The sequence below is a fragment of the Macaca fascicularis genome, chromosome 15 (assembly GCF_037993035.2).
Source record: "Macaca fascicularis isolate 582-1 chromosome 15, T2T-MFA8v1.1".
Classification (NCBI taxonomy): Eukaryota; Metazoa; Chordata; class Mammalia; order Primates; family Cercopithecidae; genus Macaca; species Macaca fascicularis.
Genome location: NC_088389.1, coordinates 54,000,369 through 54,023,933, shown reverse-complemented (window position 1 = coordinate 54,023,933; position 23,565 = coordinate 54,000,369). Strand labels below are relative to the sequence as shown.

The 23,565-nt window shown below is 37.4% G+C and overlaps 1 protein-coding gene across 5 annotated transcripts in view; it reads left to right on the top strand.

Annotated features, from left to right (window-relative positions):
• SMC2 (structural maintenance of chromosomes 2) overlaps positions 1 to 23,565 on the top strand; it is a 47,653-nt gene that overhangs the window by 8,247 nt on the left and 15,841 nt on the right. For all 5 annotated transcript variants that reach the window (XM_015436908.4, XM_005581153.5, XM_005581154.5 and 2 more), the window contains 9 exons: positions 97 to 246; positions 9,656 to 9,889; positions 12,031 to 12,190; positions 12,675 to 12,792; positions 13,400 to 13,538; positions 14,894 to 15,013; positions 17,170 to 17,374; positions 19,008 to 19,143; positions 22,055 to 22,179. In XM_015436908.4, the coding sequence (XP_015292394.3) occupies positions 97 to 246; positions 9,656 to 9,889; positions 12,031 to 12,190; positions 12,675 to 12,792; positions 13,400 to 13,538; positions 14,894 to 15,013; positions 17,170 to 17,374; positions 19,008 to 19,143; positions 22,055 to 22,179 (1,387 nt within the window). The remainder of the gene's footprint in view (positions 1 to 96; positions 247 to 9,655; positions 9,890 to 12,030; positions 12,191 to 12,674; positions 12,793 to 13,399; positions 13,539 to 14,893; positions 15,014 to 17,169; positions 17,375 to 19,007; positions 19,144 to 22,054; positions 22,180 to 23,565) is intronic.

The window sequence follows — 23,565 nt, the reverse complement described above, 5'->3', positions numbered from 1 at the left end:
ACTTATAAAAAAGTATTTGATACAGAACTCATACAATAAAATGACAACATGAACAAATTTTATATAAATGACTGACTTGGCTGCATTTTATTACAGGAAATTGGAGGTATACTTCGATCTTTAGAAGATGCTCTTGCAGAGGCTCAGCGAGTTAATACTAAATCTCAAAGTGCATTTGATCTCAAAAAGAAAAATCTGGCATGTGAAGAAAGCAAACGCAAAGAGCTGGAAAAAAATATGATTGAGGTAAGTGAGCTTAATGTGCCACTAGTGCCACTTGTAGACAAGTGTATAGTCTCACTAGTGTACATTTATCTATTCCATGAATATTTAGTGAGTGTCTGCTATACGCTAAGTACAGTTGTTTGGGCTGGCGTTACAACTGGACCAAATAGTCAGAAGTCCTTGCCTTGTGGGCGTTCATTCCATTGGGGGAAATGATAATAAAAAAAATAAATAAAACGTGTAACATGTTATATAGTGATAACTGATGCGGAAAAAAGGTAAAGCAGGGAAGGGGATTAGGGGTGTAGAGGAAAAAGGGTACAGTTTGGGATTTTAAGTTCGGTACCCATTGAAGTAAGGTGGAGAGTAGGGAGAACAGGTTTGATAAGCTTAAGAAATACAGTGTGAATGTAATATGCGTGAGGAGCCTGTTAAGACATCTTGAGTAGTGATGTTGATTAGGTACTTAAATATATGAATAGTGAATCCAGGCAAAAATACAAATTTGGAGGGATCATCAATGTATAGGTGTTATTTAAATCCGTGAGACTAGATAAAATGATCAAGGCTGTAAGTTTATATAAGAAGGTTGGAGCCCTGGGATACTTTCAATATTTGAATGTTGGGATAGTTCAGCATTCAAAACAGATTGAGTAGCGTGAGGAAAATTAGGCGAGTAAGTTGTCCTGGACTTCAGGTAAAAAAGATATTTCAAGGAGGAGTGTCCGTGAGTACCTGATTAGATTGTATTCATACTCTGACAGAATGAAAGCAGAAAAAAGAAAAGTGACTATAGATAACTTTTTGAGAAGTTTTCTGAAAGAAGGAGAAATAGGGAGCTAACTGGAGGGTAATACAGAAGAAAGAGTTTTTTTGGCTTGATTTTACATGGGATAAATCAATTCTATATTGACAGAAAAGATCCAGTAGAAAAGGCGTCATTTGTAATTCAGGAGAGAGAGATGGAAGAGTTGTTAAAATAGGGCCCTTTAGTAGCTGAAAGTAGGATAGGAACTAACGTATAGAGGTCACCTTCATGAGAACTAGGAATAGGTCATCCATGGTAACAGAAGAGTCAAGTATATAGTCTCATATGTAGGTAGATGAGTAGGTGTGTTTTTGGAGCTTATGGCATTTCTTTTGAGGGTGATTCTGTTGTCCCAGTGAAGATATACATTTGCCTTTTCACTGAAGAAAAATTAACTTTTTGAAAATAATTTCTTTATATTGCCCTGTTAGATATTTTTGCAGAGAAATACAGTGGTTGAATTAAGAAACAGAGGAGGAAAATTTAGACAAAATTTTGAAGCAATATGAATGTGATGTAGCAGTCTGTGTTGTGACATCCAACAACTGAAATCAAATCACCAATTACTTTTTTTTTTTAAGGTTTTGTAAAGCTCTAAATGTGTGGGCCTGCCTTGTTTTGGGTTCATTTTTCTTTAGTCTTGTCATGTCCTTAAGCTTCACACACTGATTGCTCCTTTTTCATCCTTCTTTTCTGTATCCGTTATTCTTTTAGATCTCTTAATGTTAGTATGCCCTAAGGCTAGCACTCTGATATCTTTTATAAATGTTCATGACATAGGTGGTCTCATCCAGGTCTGTAACTCTAAATATCATCTATATGTTGATACCTTCCAAATCTCTAAGCAGTCTTAACTCCCTGAACTCTTTGAAGCAGGTTTATTGTATGCAGGTTACCAGCTTGTCTGAGGACAGCAGACAGAACACATTCATACACAACATTTTATGTGAAATGGATTTATTACTTATTGATAGGCAACAAGGGAAAACAGAAGTCTAGGATTCATTGCAAGCCGATCCCCCAAGGCTCAGAAAAGCTGCCTAAGGTGGTTAGAATTTCATTTGCATGTGCCCAACTTGCACAGCAGCTGAGGGACCCCAGAAAACAGCCTGCTCTGGGTTTATACCGTGGAGTAACATGAGACACTGGGCTGCAGCATTGAGATTCTGTTTTAGGGCAGCTGGAGGAGCAGACAGGAACAGTCCTGACTGTTCCAGCCATTGCCTCCCTTTCTCGGGATATTGCATTATCAGCACATTCTACAGTTATTCTTGAGAACTATAAGCCAGAGAGGGAAGAACTGGCTTAGTCTAGTGCCACCTAAGGAGTTGTCTTGTAGTTTATCCTCCAATCTAGGTTCCCACACTAGCAAAGCTAGTCCTTTTATTATGCCCACAGACTTCTCTGAATCTGAAGGAGAAGGAGGATTGTCTTAGATGGATATAACACTCTGACTGACGTAATCTCATTGCAGTATTGTTGAGCCATAGCCAGAATACATTTCACTGTGCCCAGGAGGACTACAAGCAGGATGATCAGGCCTGCCTGGAGCACTGACTCAGCCCAGGATCCCAGTAATCCAGATATGAAGTTGTTAAAGAGGTCAAAGAAGGATCCTTCAGACCTGCTTCCAGATCTGTATTTGTGGCTCTGCAGTACCTAAGGTGTTTATCTAGGTACAGCAGGAAGCGTTGGCAACCACATACGCTCTTTCCACTTGTGCTAACAGATTTAGAGCAGTTGTCTAAAACAACCTTCCCAAGGGATATCTGCTGGGCTGAAAAGCAATGTTATGTATGGTACCGAAGATTTTATAAAGCACTTAAACCGAGAGTCAGTAAAACCTCTTGGTAGGTCCTGAGTAAATCTGTTGTACAGCTTTAGGCTGCTGGCCCTAGAATGCATCTCATTTCTAGGAGTGATACGTAGGGGCATCCCCCAGCATGCCCAACGTACAGGATCCCACCATCTGCCAGCTTTCCAGGCCTGACATCGCCCATCTTCTGTTTGGGTCACTCCTACACTGCCCATGGAAAATGATGTAGTCCTTGGCAAACGTCTTTTTTACCTGGACTCCAGGACAATTTACTGGCCTAATTTTCCTCACAGTACTCAATCTCTTGAATGTTGAACTATCCTAACATTCAAATGTTGAAAGTATCCCAGGGCTTCAGCCTTTTTATATAAACTTACATAGCACCGTTTCCCCCGTTTTACTGTTCAGTGACCCCATTCATGGGTAGGGAGGCATTAGCGTTTGCCAGCTAAATCTCATTAGTGGTATAGTTGCATAAGTTCAATTTCCCCCATACAAAATTGTTCATGAAGCTCCTACACAGAGGGCTTGCACTAGTTCATTGTGTTTCCTTCGTCACCAGTGGGACACACCCATTGAGGTTTTGTTATGTTTCATCATGACATTTTGCCACAGTTAAGTTAAAATGCCATTTTTAGCACCCTTTTATGTGACAGATGCTATGTCCTCTCATGTAAGCCAGGGGTTGGGGTCTATTGACGTACACTGTGACATTAGGAATGCTAGGGTAGTTCACTGCTAGCAGGACCAGATTGTCACTGTGGGCTATGACAGAAAGTTCCTGGATATCATGTCTAACATCTTATGTTACCCGCCATGGCCACAGCTTGGGAGGTGTTTTGCTTCCAGGTCTTTGCTGCCACATCCTTGTGGAAAAAGTGTATTGACAGGTTAGTGCTCCCACCTAACACTCTCCTGGGATCTCAGATGTTCCCGAGCTATCATAGGGATTGGGCTATACATTGCAGTGCTGTGTTTCCTTTGTGCTAAAGTACAGTGTTTAAGTCCATAATGCCCTAGTCAGATGTTGGTACCACCTCACTAACAGGCCACCTTGATATCCTTCAGTTACTTTATGAGTAGGCTATTTCATTGTTTCATTTTCGTTGCTTCATTTTAGCTCCATTGGCTTGTGAATAACAGGGTGCATGGAAAGTCCATTGTATTCCACAAGAGAATGCCCATTATCATGCAGGTTGGGCAGTGAAAGATGTTCCTTGGTCAGAGTGAAATATGATGAAGTATAAAAAAAAATGACGTTTCTTTCAAGGGTAGCATCAGGGTCCCTATGAGTGACATATATTTGTCGCTTTCAGAAAGCATGTCCTTGTTTCCACAGAGGGGATTTTTTAAAATTTTATTTTATTTATTTATTTATTTGAGATGGGGTTTCGATCTTGTTGCCCAGGCTGGAGTGCAATGGCGCGATCTCGGCTCACTACACCTTGCATTCTGCCTCCTGGGCTCAAGCAATTCTCCTGCCTCAGCCTCCCAAGTAGCTGGGATTACAGGAATGCACCACCACGACTGGCTAATTTTGTATTTTTAGTAGAGAGAGGGTTCCTCCATGTTAGTCAGGCTGGTCTCAAACTCCGACCTCAGGTGATCTGCCTGCCTCAGCCTCCCAAAGTGCTGGGATTATAGGTGTGATCCACCATGCCCGGCCCACACAGGGGATTTTTTTTTTTAACAGTCCAGTCACTAAGTTGCCCTTCTGCTGACCAGATGGCTAGGCTGTTGGCAACAGCCTATGACTTGGTGAAATGTAGCAAGATATGGCGATGGGGTGGCCCAAATGGACATCATCACTGCATGTAGTTTGACCCATTGATCATAATGTCCATGTTCAGCCTCAGTCAAAAGATGACCACTTATTGGCCTGATGGTGGCTACAGTCAAGAGGATCCCTCCTGTTTTGTTTGATGCAACTTTCAGTAAATCACGCCATACCATTGGTAGGCACATCTCAGAATCTTAGGACGCAGGGAGCCAGAGGAGAAGCCAAAGCATCCCCTGTGGGTTGTTTGGACCCTTCTAATAAGCAAGCCATTTTTTTCATGAAGCCCCCTGGTCCCTTGGGGTTGCAACTGGGCTTGATTTCAAATGTACCATTTCTGTATGATAATCAAGCTCTTTTGAGTCTGCTCCAATTCATTGATAGGGTTTTTTTTGTTGTTGTTAGTACCCAAGTGTGGGCAGTTTAAGTCACAGAGTCACATGTAGTGCTCTAGCCTTAAGACACACAGTCTCCACCAGTGCACAACAGCAAGCAAAAAGTTACATTCCAAGAGTTGTATCGGGTGGCTGCCTCAAGCAACTTAAAGTTCAACTTCGAAGAGGCTAGGTCTCCCCAGTGACAAGTTTCTGTTGCCATAGACTCCAGTCAGCGTTCTTGGTGGTTGTGGACACCTGTCATTGCGTCAGACTAACAGACTGTAAATGTTTTAAAAGCAGCAGCAAGGCCACCACTTTACATTGTTTTCTAAGGCCTGCTACTGCAAAGTCCATTGTTTAAAGTTGGCAGCTTTGTTGGTCACCAGGATTAAAGGGGGCCAAAAAAACACCCACATGGGTTATATGCTGTGTTTAGTACCCAAGAGACCTACCAGCTGTGGGGCTTCTTTTTTGTTAGTAAGTGTCACCAGCACCAACCATTTTTGTTTGACTATATCTGGGATACTTCCTTGGCTTTCTGTCCAAGTGACCTTGACATTCAGCTTATGACCATCCATTAGTCTTCATGCCCCAAAGGCCTGTCTGACCAGCCAGACTAGGCCAATGCATTGTGACATTTTTATCTATAGTGGGTTTTGAATTCAGAAAGTAGTGTCTTATTCTCCATTTGGTATGCAGTACTGCTTTCATTGAGTAACTTATGAGGTCTTGGGTAAGTCTTGAATAACTTATGAAGTCTTAGTTATCCGGGGTGGATATGTGCCACGGGTATAGCTCCAATTCTTAGCAGCGAGGGACATACCTCCTCAGGTGGTGGTGATGTTCTGCACCACAAGCAACCAAACTATCAATATCCATACTCAGTGGAGGGAACTGTGGTCACCAGCACCCAAAGTGACACAAAGTATCTACTCACAGCAGTAAGCATAGTGAGTCATTACATTTGCCTGAAACCCTCCCATGGTCATCAGTTTAACTTTCCCCTAGGAAAACTGGAAATAAGTCCTGTGGGCTCCAGCATCCAAGAACTCCAGAAAAGCCTACTTTCATTTCTTTTTCTCATCTTAACAGGAGTATAGGGCCATCTCTGGTGGGGACCTGGAGACCTTGGTCCTGCTCTAAACTATTCCATTTAGCCATTTGGATCCACAGTGTCCCTTTATCAAACAAACACTTCAACCAGGCTGCATAAGCCTTTCCTGGCCTTTCTGTATACTCATCCTCTAGATAGTGAGCTTCATTTTCTATGAGGCCTGCGTTGTGTGTGTTGGTTCTCTCAGATGCCTCAGGGACTGTCTGAGTACCTCTTTCCTGTTCCCTCTCAGGAGCCATCTGACTACCCGCTTCCTGAGCTGTCTGGCCCTGGGAATGAGCAATTACATGTGTCAAACAACCAGGGGATCATGTGCTGAGCTCCCCCATTTCTGTTTCTTGCTCTGCCTCAATTCATGCAGCCAGCTCATTCATTGAGGGGGTCATCTATATTCCATTTATTATGGCTCCTCCATAAAACATCCAGCTGCATATCCAAGCCCCTCAACCCTTTAGGGTGATATCTCTGCCCTAGGCTGGGTATTGGGGGCAGGGAGGCGAAGGGGTGAAGCCATTCAAGCTTTATCAGTAAGCCATGGTTCTGTCAGAGCAGACCCTACTAACAGCACTGATGGTATGAAACAAGTTCACTATGTACTAGTTACCAACTTGTCAGTGTTAATGGAACTCACTCATACAGCATAAGTTATATGAAGCAAATTTATTTCCTACAGATAGGCAGTAATAGTAAAAGCCTAGGTTTCATGGTGGGCCATTCCCACAAGTGTTGGATGGAGTTTCATCTGTGTGTTCCCCATACAGCTGAGGGACCCCAGAAAGCAGCTTGTGCTGGGTTTATACCCCAGGCTATAAACCCAGCCTGCCCTGGGTTTATACCACAGAAATAGAGAAATGGGGGTGGTCAGCACTGGTTTACATGAGTTGCTGAGCTAAAGCATGAAAAGACATGCATATTTCTAGGAGGGAACTGAAATAGAGTGTGGATTATTCAGGCCATTCCCTCAATCAGAATGTTGCATTTTCTAGCACATTCTACAGCTATTTTTGAGAACCACAACTGAGAAAGGGAGAACAAGATTAGTCTAATGACATCCAGATGACTGTCCAACAAACTGTAGATTTCTTCGTCCAGCTACTTAATTAACATTTTTACTTGGATGACTTTTAAAAAGTGTAAAACTTAACATTTCCAGAATAGAATTTAGGAATTTTCCTCATCTACCCAGACCCACCTGAGTTACTGAATTTTCCTTATGTCAGTAAATGGTACCACTATTTACCTAATTGTTGAGGCCAGAAATCTTAAGAGTCCTCTGGATTCTCGCCATTCTTTAAATATCTAGATCCAGTCTATCAATAAATTCTGTTAACTTTAAAAGTGTATTCAGAATACAGCCACTTTTTGTTACCTCCATTACTGCCAACTTCATTCAAACCATCACCTCTCATGAGGGCTACTGCAATAATGTGCTTATTAGTTGCCCTACTTTTTTCCTGTTGCCACTCTATAGTCTGTTCTTTACAGAAGCTAAAATGTAAATTGAATCACATCACTCCTGTGCTTAAAATCCTTCAGTGGTTTCTAAATTACATGTACGCTGTATGACACTGGAACAACATGGGTTTGAACTGCGTGGATCGACTTATTAGCAGATTTTTCTCGATAAATATATTGGAAAATTATTTGAAGGTTTGCAACAGTTTGAAAAAACTTGCAAACAAATACCATATGGCCTAGAAATATCAAAAAAATTAAGAAAAAGTTAAGTATGTCATAAATGCACAACATATATGTAGATACTAGTCTATTTTATCATTTACTACCATAAAATATACAAAAATCTATTATAAAAAGTTAAAGTTTTTCAAAACTTAAAACACCGTACTTGGCACTATTTGTAGTTCAGAGAAATGTAAACAAATGTAAAGATGCAATATTAAATAACTACATAAAACTATAGAACATACTACACTATTGTAATACTTTTGTAGCCACCTCCTGTTGCTATGGTGGTGAGCTCAAGTAAACTCAGTGTGGCATTAATCGTTTACTTCTGAGTAGTTCACGTTTCCAGTAAGTTGCAGAGCTCGGTAGAAAGTGATGTCTTGTGGTTCTCGTGTAGTTTTCATGTTTAGTGCAATACCATAAACCCAAATAACATGGGATCTCTATGAAGTGGCACTAGTGATACTGAAAATGCTCCCAAAAAGCAGAGAGAAGTCAGGATGCTACAAGAAACAGTTGAGTTGCTTGATAATGTACCATAGATTGAGGTGTGCAGCTGTGGTTGCCTTCCTTTCCAGACAGATGATTTATCTTGTAAACAGATGATGTAAACTTATCGTGTCAGTAAATACACTACAGTACTGTAAATGTATTTTCTCTTATGCTTTTAACATTTTCTTTTTTCTAGCTTTATTGCAAGAATACAATATATAATGTAGCATACAAAATATAAGTTAATTGTGTTATTGGTAAGGCTTTGGTTAACAGTAGGCTATTAGTAGTTAAGTTTTTGGGGGGTTCAAAAGCATATGTGATTTTTGACTGTATGGTGGGTCTGTACTCGAACTCCCATCTTGTTTAAGGATCAACTATATAATTAAATCTAAGTCTTTACCATGGCCTGCAAGGTGCTTCATGATATGACTCTTGGCTCCTTAACCATTTACTCACTCTGCTCCTAGTCCATTTCCTCAAATATTCAAACATGTTCCTCAGGGCTTTCAAGTATACTGCCCCACAAGTATTTGCACGGTCACTCCTCCTATTTCATCCAGTCTTCCCTTCAAATGGCATCTCAAAGGCCTTCTCTTATTCTTCTTGAAGTAAGAGTTCCTATCACTGTATTCCCCAACCTTGTTTTGTTTGTTTACCATGTCTTCTAACTTTGAATATAGGCTCCCTTAGAACAGCGACTTAGTCTGTGTCTTTAATGTCTTAGAACAGGGCCTGCTGTACAGTAAGCACTTCATAAATGATGAATCATGAACTAATCAAGTGGGCCAAAATTTGTTGTCACTTTAATTGTAAATAAGATAGTTAGATTTTCTTTTTTCAGGGCTGGTATCTTGTGTAGTGTCAGATATCTGGTTATTATTACCTAAAAGGTATTACATAATAGTAATACTTTTTCTATAACTATTTAGTGCTCAAATTTTATGGCTCTTGACAGTTTATAAAATACTTTCATATACATACTCTTAATTCTAAAATCTCTACTTTTAAGCTTAGTGTAGGATGTCTGTTATTTCAGTTTTACAGTTTTAGAAATTCATTTTTAGTCCCTTCAAGAGATTTGTTTAAATCTGCAATTATTATTTAGCCCAGTGTCTCATGGATTTAATTTATAACATGGAATGAAAATATTTCAAGTAGTATAAGAGTTATATTTATTCTAAAAACTGTAATTTCAAAATGATAATTCAGTATTTATATACAGTTATGATGGTTAAATTATTTTATTATGCTCACTCCAAATTGCTATGGAATTTGATTACATAAGGGTATATGCGTATAAGAAACTGGATGTTTTTCCTGAAATACATTATTTTTCCATTTGAAACTCTTCTTAAAGGACTCTAAAACTTTAGCAGCAAAGGAAAAAGAAGTTAAAAAGATAACAGATGGACTGCATGCCCTTCAAGAAGCAAGTAATAAAGATGCTGAAGCTCTGGCGGCTGCACAGCAGCACTTCAATGCTGTTTCCGCTGGCCTGTCCAGTAATGAAGATGGAGCAGAAGCAACTCTTGCTGGTCAAATGATGGCCTGTAAAAATGATATAAGTAAAGCTCAGACAGAAGCCAAACAGGTAAATATAGACATTAAGCACTATGTGATTGCTTTTTTTTTCAAGAAGTTTCTTTTCACATTATGCTTTGGCAATTGTTACATAGTGTTGAAAATAATCAGTGTCAAGGAACTTGTTTATTTATGTTATTCTGCAACTCTAATGCCTAATGCAGGAAAAGTCACATATATTATTGCTAAATATTGATGAACTTAATTTGTTAAGATGCTGTACAACATAAATTACGTTAATTCAGTATGTAAGTGTAATAAATGCTTTGTTCTGTCTGCAGCATTGTGTGGAATTTTAGAGATTAATCCATTTATTCTTTTTTTGGCTATTTTTATTTTTTATTAATATAGTGTTGAAGTCTTAAGCTTTAACAGGAAAACAGGATTGTCCTCCCCATTGCTTTGCCTATCATACCTAGTTCTTAAAACCTTGTTTCTGAAGCTTATATTTTTCTAGGAAGTATCTCTACCTCACATTTAGCCACATTCTAGTCTTTGTTCTCCCTACTCTGATTTCATAATCTTAAAAGTCTTGTCAGTCTATTACAGTGTTTCTCACATTTTACATAGTAGTGCAACTTCAAGTCCTATGAACACAAGAATTTTGCTAGCAGAAAAAATACATGTACACAGGCATATCATTGTTTCTTTTTTAATGGAAGATGCAGATTTTAAAACAGGTACACAAATGTGTGTGATTATGCATTAATCCTCGGGTTTTCCTCTTTATATATTTGCAACTTTTTCATTCAGGCATGACAGAGATGACAGTCACAAATTTATAAGAACTCTCAACAGTAGAAAATCTTTCAAGTACTCTTTAAAGTACCCCCATCTGGGTTTTAGAATACTAGTTCATAGTTTTAAGAAGCAGTGGTCAATTGTATAAACTCTTGAATGCCTGACACATTTAATTTATATAGTTCTAGCATTTAATTATTAGACTCTCAGCATTTAAGTTTCTTTGTCAGTTTAGCTTCTTTTCCTGTATAATTTTAGATCTTATTGCTCAATTCAGTTTCTTAACTGTTTTTAGACAGCACTCACAAATATATACAAATACAAATATAAACAAGCAGAAAGGAAAGGAAGGAGAGTTGTGATTTCTAGCTGGCTGTAATTACCAGCTACTGACAGTTATTTGAAATAATTCTTCAATTTTAATATGTCATATTGAAGGGGTGGCCTGCCCCTCCACACCTGTGGGTGTTTCTCGTTAGGTGGAATGAGAGACTTGAGAAAAGAAATGAGACACAGAGACAAAGTATAGAGAAAGAAAGAGTGGGCCCAGGGGACCGGCGCTCAGCTTACAGAGGACCCACGCCGGCTGAGTTCCCTCAGAGGACCCATGTCTCTGAGTTCCCTTAGTGTTTATTGATAATTATCTTTACCATCTTAAAGATAAGGGAGTGGCAGGACAATAGGATCATTGTAGGGAGGAAATCAGCAGTAAGACATGTGAACAAAAATCTCTGTGACATGAATAAGTTTAAAGGAAAATGCTGTGCCTTGAGATGTGTATGCAAACATCTCCATAAACCTTTTAGCAGCATTGTTTCAGCCTATCACATGGGGAGAAACCTTGGACAATACCTAGCTTTCCTAGGCAGAGGTCCCTGCTACCTTTGGCCGTGTAGGTGTCCCTGGGTAGTTGAAAGTAAGAGAATGGCGATGCCAGCAAGCTGCCTTCAGGCACTTGTTTAACAAAGACACATCCTGCACAGCCCAAAATCCATTAAACCTTGAGTCACCACAGCACATGTCTCTTGCAAGGACAAGGTTGGGGGTAGGGTCACAGATTAACAGCATCTCAAATACAGAACAAAATGGAGTCTCTTATGTCTACTTCTTTCTATATAGACACAGTAACAGGCTGATCTCTCTTTTCCCCACACATATCTTATTAAAAATATGGACTTTAATTTCAATTTCTTTAACATGTTAATCATATATTAGTTTATATTTTGAGTAGTTTTTGAGGAGAAAATACTGGGAAATGACTAATTTGTTGAAATACTAATCCAAGAGACCAAACAATTAAATTTTTAAGGCTAAGGTCTCTTAGTAAAACCAATCTGAATCTTTGGCCATTTAATTACTAGCACTGTCTGCCTCATACATCCTATAGTCTGTTGCATTTTTCTGCCACAGGCTCAGATGAAGCTGAAGCATGCTCAACAGGAATTAAAGAATAAACAAGCTGAAGTTAAGAAGATGGATAGTGGCTACAGGAAGGATCAAGAAGCTTTAGAAGCTGTAAAAAGACTTAAAGAAAAACTTGAAGCTGAAATGAAAAAGCTAAATTATGAAGGTTTGCCTTTAAAAACATGATAATCAGGTCATGAGGAGGTAGTGATTTTTGATAAAAAGCTAATTTAAATAAAGAACGCAAGCAAGTAGGAAACATTTCTTAGCCTATTAACGAGCGTTAGTATAAGAAGTGTTTGTAAGTATAGTAAAAAAAATACCTAATTATAAAACAACTCTTGAATTTTTGAAAACTCAGTATTGAGAATTTCCTGCTTCAATCATTTGAAAGCTCAAAAATGTCATTTGTGTATTTCTACATTAGTAGGCATTCAGTTTGTATATTATTTTTTGGAATGAAAATTATGTTATTTGCTATTGGAAATAATGTTTGACAATGGATAGAAATTGGAAGGTTCAGCGTGCTTTTGTAATACTTACAGAAATTTGTATTTTTTGTGTGTTTTGGAAATAGTGGTTACTAATAGTTTCCTTAAAACAGTAGACTGAACTTTTAAAACTCGGTTTTATTATGATTTATCTTTCAGAAAATAAAGAGGAAAGCCTTTTGGAAAAGCGCAGGCAGCTGTCTCGTGATATTGGTAGATTGAAAGAAACATATGAAGCTCTATTAGCCAGATTTCCCAATCTTCGATTTGCATACAAGTAAGAGACTTAAGCCTTGAATTTTAAGATAGAAATAATCAAGACATTTTTATTTAAGCTGGAAGCAGTCTGAAAGTTTTGTCGACACCAAGATTTTTGTATGAAACTTGTTGTAACTGCTTTTCTTTCATTGGTATTTTTCCTTTAAGCATTTGTTGAAATGTTTTAAATGTTAGCAGGGAAATTCTTGTGAAATTTAATGGCTAATGATGCCACTAATCTTAAAATCAGGGAAATTTAATCACAGTTCAAAATGTCTTTAAAGTTATTCTGTCATTAAAGTTAAATATCCACGTTTACATCTTATAATTTGTTTTGCTATGTGGGTTTTTTAATGGAATATTTACAGTAATCATATGTATGATAGGGATTAGAACATCAGAGTTCTTATTACATTGAAACATACTGAAACATCTATTGATTGATGTAAAAACAACAGCTGGCTAGTCATTTGGGACATTTTAAAATTTTTGGTTTGTTAAAACCATGCGCTGATTCTGCTTTCATTTCACTTAAATGTGTTGTCCAAAAGAGCTCTTGATGAGTAAAGTATAACTTTTTCTACTTTATTATCTAAGATAAATTTTTGTCAACTTTTGTATTTCAGGGATCCAGAGAAGAACTGGAATAGAAATTGTGTGAAAGGACTTGTGGCTTCTCTGATTAGTGTGAAAGATACTTCTGCAACCACAGCTTTAGAATTAGTGGCTGGAGAACGACTCTACAATGTTGTAGTAGACACAGAAGTAAGTCGATTTTAATTTAAAAAAATTTTTAATTTGGTTAGCTTGAAAAGTCATGTGCTGCTAAGAGAATTGAATACTTTCTTGATGTTTTAAGGCTCTCCCCTAAGGTGACATATTTACAGGGTAAAACTGTTTGGTTCATAACTGTTTGGTAACTGTTCCAAAGGAAGGCTCATGCTTACTCAGAAACTCGGAATGCATATTACCAATCTGAAACTTTTGGGATCTCTTTGCTGTATAAGTTGAATTTAATTTGTAAAATAATCTGAGAACAAATGACCTGTTTTTAATGTCAGTCTTCCCATCAAGGTAACATTGAATTTATCTACATTTCTTCAGTTGTCCTTGTTATCCTTCTGTAAAATGCTCATACTCTTTCCTGTAAATGCTACATAGTCATTGTCAAATTTACTTCCTTGTTTTTTTAAATTTATATCATATATATTTAAAATGTACAAGAAGCCTGGATATGGTGGCTCACACCTGTAATCCCAGCACTTTGGGAGGCCGAGGTGGGCAGATCATTTGAGCCCAGGAGTTCAAGACCAGCCTCGGCAACATGGCAAAACCCCATCTCTACTGAAAATACAAAAGTTAGCCAGACACGGTGGCATGCACCTGGAGTCCCAGCAACTCTGGAGGCTGAGGCACAAGAATTGCTTGAACTTGGGAGGTGGAGGTTGCAGTAAGCTGAGATCACACCACTGCACTCCTGCCTGGGCAACAGAGCAAGACTGTATCTCTAAAAAAAGAAAAAAACAAATGTACAACAAGATGTTTTGATACATATACATGGTGAAATGGTTATTGTAGTCAAACATATTAACATAGCCATTCATCTTTCATAGTTACCTTTTTTGTGTGTGATAGCACCTAAAATTTACTCTTAGCAAATTTTCAATATACACCATTATTAATTATAGTCCTCATGCTATACATTACATCTCTGAATAGGTAGATTTATTTATCCTACCCAACTGCAAATATGTGCCCTTTGACCTGTGACCTACTTCCACCCATTTTCTTTCCCTCCTCATCCCTGATAAACACTATCCTACTCTTTTTATTTGTTCAACTTTTTTTTTAAAGATTCCATGTACAAGTGAGGTCATACAGTATTTTTTTTTTCTTTGTCTGATTATGTCACTTAGCATTATGTCTTCTGGGTTTATTCATGTTGTCACAAATGTCAGCATCTCCTTTTTCAAGGTCAAATGATGTTCCATTGCATATATAATTATAGCTTGATTGTTTGGGATAAATGGCACTAAACATTTGTTATAGACTACTAAACTTGCATTCTCTCAATTTTCTGTCTTTAACGTGCGTTTTTTAAATTCTAATGTGTGTTGTAGGTTACTGGTAAAAAGCTACTCGAAAGGGGGGAACTGAAACGTCGATACACCATAATTCCACTCAATAAAATTTCAGCCAGATGTATTGCACCAGAAACTCTGAGAGTGGCTCAGAATCTTGTAAGTCTCATTTTGTCTTATTTATATGTTTAATCTTCATCTGTGTGGGTGTGTGTGTTTTTTTTAAGTTAGAAGATATTAATTTTGAGGAACATAATCATATACAGAACCACAAAATTAAAATACAAGAAAATGGGGTTGGCTTGTGCAATTAGATGACGAGAATAGAAATGTTGAAAGACTTGAACTCCCTTTCATATACTTCACTTTGTGGTATTAGAATGTCCTTTTTAACCTTAAGTCGCATGACTATCAGGTGATGGTGAAAATTACACTCCTGATTCCTGAGCTTCTAGATAAATACCCCAAATTCTTCAAGTTTTTGTTTTTGTTTCTATGTCAGGCATACTTAAACTGCCCACGGTGACATCCATTATGGGAGGCCTTCATTAGTATTGCAGTGATGCTTCTTTATTAGAGTTCTTCTAGATTGTTATTCAGCCTGTGCAGGTACATAGCAGGTGACCAGGATCCCATTCAACTGCTGACGTTGATCTAAAGTGACATGCTTGCTAGTAAGAAAATAGATCAGTACAAGGAAATACATTTAAAAGTTATTGTAGTTGTGTAATACTGTGAAAACATGAAGTCAGTCATAACATTCAGCTGTAATGTTTTTTTATTGAGCAGACATTCCAAGTACATGAGTTGAAAAGACATTTCTATGAAACTTACAGGCCGGGCGCGGTGGCTCAAGCCTGTAATCCCAGCACTTTGGGAGGCCGAGACAGGCGGATCACGAGGTCAGGAGATCGAGACCATCCTGGCTAACACAGTGAAACCCCGTCTCTACTAAAAAATACAAAAAACTAGCCTGGCGAGGTGGCTGGCGCCTGTAGTCCCAGCTACTCGGGAGGCTGAGGCAGGAGAATAGCGTAAACCCGGGAGGCGGAGCTTGCGGTGAGCTGAGATCCGGCCACTGCACTCCAGTCTGGGCGACAGAGCGAGACTCCGTCTCAAAAAAAAAAAAAAAAAAAAAAAACTTACAAATATACTTGTAACTAATTGGATGTTGTATCCTTAGTTAAATTCAGAAGATTTCAATGAAAATGATTTCAAAATACAGTTGTGTTGATATGTATACTATCAGGAGAGGAGGATGAGTGCTGAGTAACTAAAAGGTGGTGTTTTTGGTTGGTACTTTCTTTACTTGAAGAATCACCATTAAGTCCAGAAGGCTCAGGAAGTTAATTCAGCCATACATCAAGTCCCAGCATTAGAAGGAAATTGGGATTTCAAGTAACAGCAAAAATACTTTGCTTCAGATCCCTTAGCCAGACCTATTTGATGGTAGCTGCCACATCAAAGAACAATACTGAACATGTGTTACATAGAGCTTCCTTCATTGTGATTGCCACTGCTGATACTAAGCTCTAAAAGAGATGCTTATTTTTTCTTAAAATGATGGCAGAGGTAGCGTCTATAAACAAAGGCTGAGAAGAAGCATTGTGATCAAAATAGAGGACTGAGGGATTTTTAAAATTACTTTTACTCTCTCAGTTATTACTTGTGTTTTTATTTCTGTAACTGCAGATGACTGCTCTAGCATGTTTCATTTGTATGAAAAAAATATTTGTTGTGAAGCCAAATTCCTGATTATTGAAACAAAATTTTCTTATAGTTGTGTTGATCTGGGAATTACAGGTTAAGCACTCCAAGTCCAAAAACTGAAATTTTCCAAAAATCAAAACTCTGACACCCAAAAAATGCTCATTGGAGCATTTTGGATTTAGAAAGTTCAACCACTGTAGTACAAATATACCAAAATCTGAAAACTGAAACACTTCTGTTCTAAGCATTTAGGATAAAGGATCCTCAATCTGTACCATCATTAAGAAAGTTGTGTCCAGTCAACTTTGATAATGGACACTTAGAAACATGGTGATGGCTCCTTATTGATAGAAACTTTCATAATGCCCAGTACTAGCTATTAATAAATATTTTACTTAGCAATAGATCTTTCAGTATTTAAACCTGCAATTTTTTTTCCTGAAACTTTGGGTTTTACATAGCTTTTTAGAAAGTTCAGAAAGAATTTTAATGCTAGGTAAGTATTACTTAAGTTTCCATTACAGCAGTTCTTACTAGTTTATAAAATAATACCTGAAAGGAAAAGAACTAGTATGTACTGTGGTGTATCTATTGTTGTCCCACAGGTTGGCCCTGACAGCGTTCGTGTGGCTCTTTCCCTGGTTGAATATAAACCAGAACTTCAGAAAGCAATGGAGTTTGTCTTTGGAACAACATTTGTTTGTGACAATATGGATAATGCCAAAAAAGTGGCCTTTGATAAGAGGATAATGACTAGAACTGTAACTCTCGGAGGCGATGTGTTTGATCCGCATGGGACATTGAGTGGAGGTAAGTTTTATATCCTTTTGTCCTCACAATTCTTTGTGGTAAATAGGAAGAGGCCTTTTTTAAGTACATTTTTAGCCCAACTACCCACTTCTTCAGGAAACATGTTAACTTCTCATTTGTGTGTTTGCCAGTGCCGCCTACCTCCTGTCAAAAGTAAAACAAAAATTAAACCTGCTCTTGAAATGGTACCGTAATGTCTTAAAGGAATTCTTAGACAGTGATCGTGTTCTTCTTGGTCTAGTATTTGCCACACTGAGTTTGCAGATCTTTGTCAAGACAATAGAATAACAAACACTGAATATGTTTACTATATACCAATGTTCTGCAACTATGCTGTCCAATACAGTAGCCACTAGCCATATGTGACTCTTTACATTTAATTAAGTTAAATAAAAGTAATTTCCTTGGTTGCATTAGTCACATTTCAAGAGCCCATAACCACAAATGATTAATGGATAATTAGACAATGCAGATATAGAACATGTCTATCATTCTATAAAACCATATTCTATGGGCTTTAAATAAGAATTAATTCTTAATAACAATGATGAGGTAGGCATGGTAGTATCATCTCTAATATACAGTTGCAGAAATGAAGATACAGAGTGGTTAAATAACTCACTACAGGGTGGCAGAGCTCAGAATTTGAATCCCAGCAGTCTGATTTCAGGGTTTCTGTTTTTAACCCAGTAAACGGCATAAAGCCATTTGAGGTATCAAGTGACTTAATGTCTTTCTAAGCCACGAAAACAATAGCCAGTTCAATGATTTCCATGACCAGGTATTAGGTTCTCCAGTACACAGTCAAATGAGTAGTATCTGCAAATGGAAGATAAAAAGAGACTATGTGTTTTTACATGTCTACAAGGGAAGAAACTTTTTAGATTTTATTGATTCCGATGCTTTTGAAGTTTTTACTTACAGGATAGGAAATAACCCCATATCTTAATTACCAAGTGTTTAAACAGCATTTTTAATTGACCTTAGCATTCTTCCATCAAATCTGCAGAGTTTCTTTGTCAACATAATACCTCAGCCTGTCACTGCCAGATAATTATAGTTCTATAATGTGAAATCGGTTTATTCTACTTGCTGCGCTGTGTCAGAACTTAGGTCAGCCCCCCAGTCTTAGCTTACAACAAGTTTATTTCATGTGAATGCTGTATCTGCTGCAGATCAGTTGCCTTTCTGCTCAGTGCTGTTCTCATTCTGGGACTCATTGTGAAGGAGAAGCAGTCTCTGTCTTGAACAGAGACTCATGGCAAACGGAAAGCAAATGGTAAATTAGGTACTGCCTCCTAAAGCTTACTTTCAGAAGGGACACATTTCTCCATTTCATTGGCCAGAGCAAATCACGTAGGCAAGTCCAATGTCAGAGGCTGGAAGATGGGCCCAGTAGACAAGGCAGTGGTTATTTTGAATAAATAATACCTACTACAACCTCTTGGATCTGTTATGAGTTCTCTGTGTTCTAAGGTTCAGGTGATGGAATGAATTCCATGGCTTCATAAGCTCACTAAAATATTTACTATTGAATATCGATTTGAGTGCAATTGTCTTAGAAGACTTTTTATTGTGTAGTGTATACCTGGTAACTCAATGTGGAAGATCTGTTTGAATTTGCCTCTATCAGGTGCTCGATCCCAGGCGGCTTCTATTTTAACCAAGTTTCAAGAACTCAAAGATGTTCAGGATGAACTGAGAATCAAAGAGAATGAGCTGCGGGCTCTAGAGGAGGAATTAGCAGGTCTTAAAAACACTGCTGAAAAGTAAGAACTGTATATACATTTTCTAAATTAAAGATTTGCATAGTAGAAAATGATAGAAAATTTACTTTTATTTGCAGAAATACAGCTTCTGACTTTTCTCATATTTTTGGTTTATTTAAAATATTTAAATTGTGAGTTGATAACCATTTATCCATTTTTTTCTCATAAGAGAGATGTCTTTGTTAAGAAATTAGCAAAATCTATTTAAGCAAAACAATCATTCAAATATTCCATTCTTGCTGCTGAGAAATACACTAGCACTTGGCTAGGGTTGGTGGGGAAACCCTTAGATACTCTGGTGTCTGATACCAGAGGTTACTTGATTTCCTGATTTGACGTTAAAATGATAGAGTATAGCATTGATCAAGTGCCCACAGTAAGTTTAATAGCATTGTGACTGTCCTTCCTATATCAAGGATCTGCTGGGTTGCCTATGAGCAAGTAAACAAGTTCATGTCGAATATCAGTACTGTGTTTCCTTACAGTATTTCTTCTGTATAGGTACGGATAAGATACATAAATACTTTCCAACATCGTTTCTATTTAGTATAATAGAGTTATATGTGTATTTTAATTTTTTCAATATTGGGATCATGCTAATGTAACCTTTTTGTGTCACTCAGTAAACATTTACTGAGTGCTCCCTGTGTGCCACATATTCTTCTAGCGGCTGGGGATCAGATAAGTATCCCTGCCTTCATCTAGTTTTTCTTGTTGGAGAAGCAGACAATAAAGAAAGATAAATTGGTAAAACATGTTACTAGTTCTAAGAAGAAAAAAGTAAATCAGGAAAGGAGATAGGAACTGTCTAGGGCAAAGACATGTTAAAATTTTATATTGGGTGACCAAGAAAAGCCTCACTGAGGACATGATTGTTGAGTAAACACACGAGTGAGTGAGTGAACAAGAGTGAGTGAACTGGCTCTGTGGTTATCTGGGAGAATAAGTCCCCACTTGAATTGAAAGCTTCATGAGTTAAAAGAGCTACAAACTTAACAAAGTGCATTGTTTGAAAGTTTGGCCAGGCCTAGTGGTGCACACCTGTAATCCCAGCACTTTGGGAGGCTGAAGCAGGTGGATCGCTTGAGCTCAGGAGTTCAAGACCAGCTTGAGCAACATGGAGAAACCCTGTCTCTATTAAAAATACAAAAAAGTTAGCCAGGCGTGGTGGCATGTGCCTGTGGTCTCAGCTACTCAGGAGGCTGAGGTAGGTGGATTGCTGGAGCCCTGCAGTTCAAGGTTGCTGTGAGCTGAGATTGTGCCACTGCACTCTATCCTTGGGGACAGAGTGAGACCCTGTCTCAAAAAAAAAAATTTTTTTTTAAAGTTTAATTGTAATTTTTTCCAGTATTTCTGAAGATGACAAATAGGGACTGATTTAAAAAGATTTTATTCAGAATTCGCAATACTGAATACAATTTAAAAAATCTAAATAAATGTTGAAATGATTATTTTTGGGTACGTTTTTAGCATTCAAATTCTGTAGTTATGAAAGCTTAGAATGGCACCAAGACTTTTGAGGATGCTAAATATGGACAAGATTTTCATAGTCAGGATGACCGTTCAGAGATACAAATTGAATCAAAGTTTTTCTGTTTTCTTTTTCTTTTTTTTTTTGAGATGGAGTCTCACTCTGTCACCCAGGCTGGAGTGCAATGGCCCGATCTCGACTCACTGCAACCTCTGCCTCAGCCTCCCAAGTAGCTGCGATTACAGGCGCGTGCCACCACACCGGCTAATTTTTGTATTTTTAGTAGAGATGGAGTTTCACCATGTTGGTCAGGTTGGTCTCGAACTCCTGGCCTCAAGTGTTCTATCCTGTTTACTTTCAAACATCACATACATGTAAAGGCCTGCATTTTACCTTCATGAATATAAATTAACCAGAGAGTAAATGAATTATTTTCTGTGAGAAGAGTAAAACAAAACTTTTCTGTGATATGTGGAAGCACTAACAAGGTGATGAGTTTGTAGTTAGTTACATTTGGCTTAGAACTGTTAATTTTGTTCAGTAGTATTGGATCATTTGTTCTGCAGAATTGAATTCTTTCCTAATTGTGTCACTGAGGTCAAGGAAGGAAAATAGATTTTGAAAAAAATGAGAATGGTGGAAGGATCAGCTAAAGCCATTGTTTCACACCATATCAGGAAAGTAACATCTTTTAAACAAATATTTCTATACTCCACGTTTTTAAATTAACTTGAAGTTAAAATTATTAAGTACTGTCAAGTATAGCTTCAGGCAGGAATACTCAAGGTAGTATTTATATTTTATAAGTTTTTTTTTTTTTTTTCCTCAAACCTCATGAATTTCTAGTGACAAGGTACTTTGTGAATTTATATTAACTTGAAATTTCACTGCAACTGAATTAGCTAAATACCTTTGAAAGAAATGAGTAAGCAGCCAGAATTGGGATTGAATTACAAAGTTTTCAAGAAGGTGCGTTTTAAAACAACTAAGTTCAAAACTATTTTTCTTACACTAAAAGTAGGGAACATTATTATTAACATTTGAAAATGAGGTTAATAGATAATTAAATTTTTGAAATTTTATGTAATTGTTATAATCAATCATTTTTTGTGGTGAGTAGTTGTTTTTTTTTTTTTTTTCTTTTTAGTTAGCAAGAGGGATTATTTTTAAGGAAACCTAGCTGTTAAATATTTCTAGTGTAAATAGTTATTGTGGATTTTAGTCATTTAGAGTTATTTACCTTCAATGACCATATCTAAATTTGAATTAATTGGTACCTCAGAAACTTGAAAGTCATCAAAATTATTCCTGTAACCAGTAGCATCTTATATGGTTTATAATGTATATGAGTTTATTTTAGGTAAGAATCTGAAGTTTGAATGTATTTCTCAAATACCAGAGAAATTACAGTCATTTCTTACGTGTTTCTGTTTTTGTAAGGTATCGCCAACTAAAACAGCAGTGGGAGATGAAAACTGAAGAGGCAGATTTATTACAAACCAAGCTCCAGCAAAGCTCATATCACAAGCAACAGGAAGAATTAGATGCCCTTAAAAAAACCATTGGTAAGATGAAAACAGCCCATGCTTAATCTCTGGTTTTATTCATATCTGTTACCTTACCTTAGGTATCTTCTCTACCTGTGCTATGTTTAAGATACATATGATACAGTTTATTTAGGGAAAATCCAAGTATGGGATTTCTAGGTCTTAGGGTATGGTTATTTTCATCTTTATTATATATTGTCAAAGGTCTGTTCATTTCTACCAATGTTCATTTCCACCAGTGGCATATGAAAGTTTTCATTTCTCCAAGTTCTTTTTTTTCTCCAGACTTTTAAAATTTTCCAAATCTGTTGGTTGTGAAAAGATAGCATGCATTGGCATTTATTTTGCATTTCCCTAATTTCTGTTGGAATTTGGGATCTTTTTTGTATGTTCATTGTACCTTTGGGTTTATACTTCTGTAAATTTTCTATTTATTTCTTTTGCCCATGGGTTGCTCATGGTTTTTTCCCCACTGTTCTCATTCTTAAGAGTCCTAATTTCTTATAGGTTATGTGCATTGCAAATATCCTTTTACTGTCTTTTTTGGCTATGTACTGGTCTTTGAATTTTGTGTTCATAATATTTTTGTTATACAAAAGTTTTTATCTCCACTAATATTTTAATAGTATTTTCCGCAATGAAAAGTAGCATAAGAAATTGTGCGGTAACGACTTCCAAGGTTATTTGCACCTGGGTCCCAACACTAACAGTATGCTTCGGTTGTTACAGCAACACGTGTTCATTCAGTATTGCTCTCTTATTTATTCATTTATTATTATTTTTTTTTGAGATGGAGTCTCTCTGTGTCCCCAGACTGGAGTGCAGTGGCGCAATCTCAGCTCACTACAACCTCCGCCTCCCGGGTTCAAGCACCTTCCTCAGCCTCCTGAGTTGCAGGGACTACAGGCGTGCAGCACCACACCCAGTTAATTTTTGTATTTTTAGTAGAGAGAAGGTTTCACCATGTTGGTCAGGATGGTCTTGATCTCTTGACCTCATGATCCGCCCTCCTTGGCCTCCCAAAGTGCTGGGATTACACAGGCCTGAACTACCACACCTGGCCTTATTTTTTTCTTTCACAAATTTGGGGATGTTTTTCCTTTACTGTATCCTACTGTCAATTTGTTTGTCAACTTTAATGAGAAGTTCCCTGAATATGTATAAAATAGGCAAAGAACATAAAGTAAGCTTGTTTATGAAATTATACACTTTCTAGCAACTACAGGAAAAATACCATAGTTATAGTGTTCTGGTTTTAGGAAGCATACAATTGCATAAAAAATATCATCTGTGTTTTTTTTTTTTTTTTTAAATAGGTTGCTTCAATACCTTTGTAAAAGAATAGTTGTAGGTGAAGTTCAATTTCATAGCAGAAGAAATGATTTCATTACAGATTTTTACATA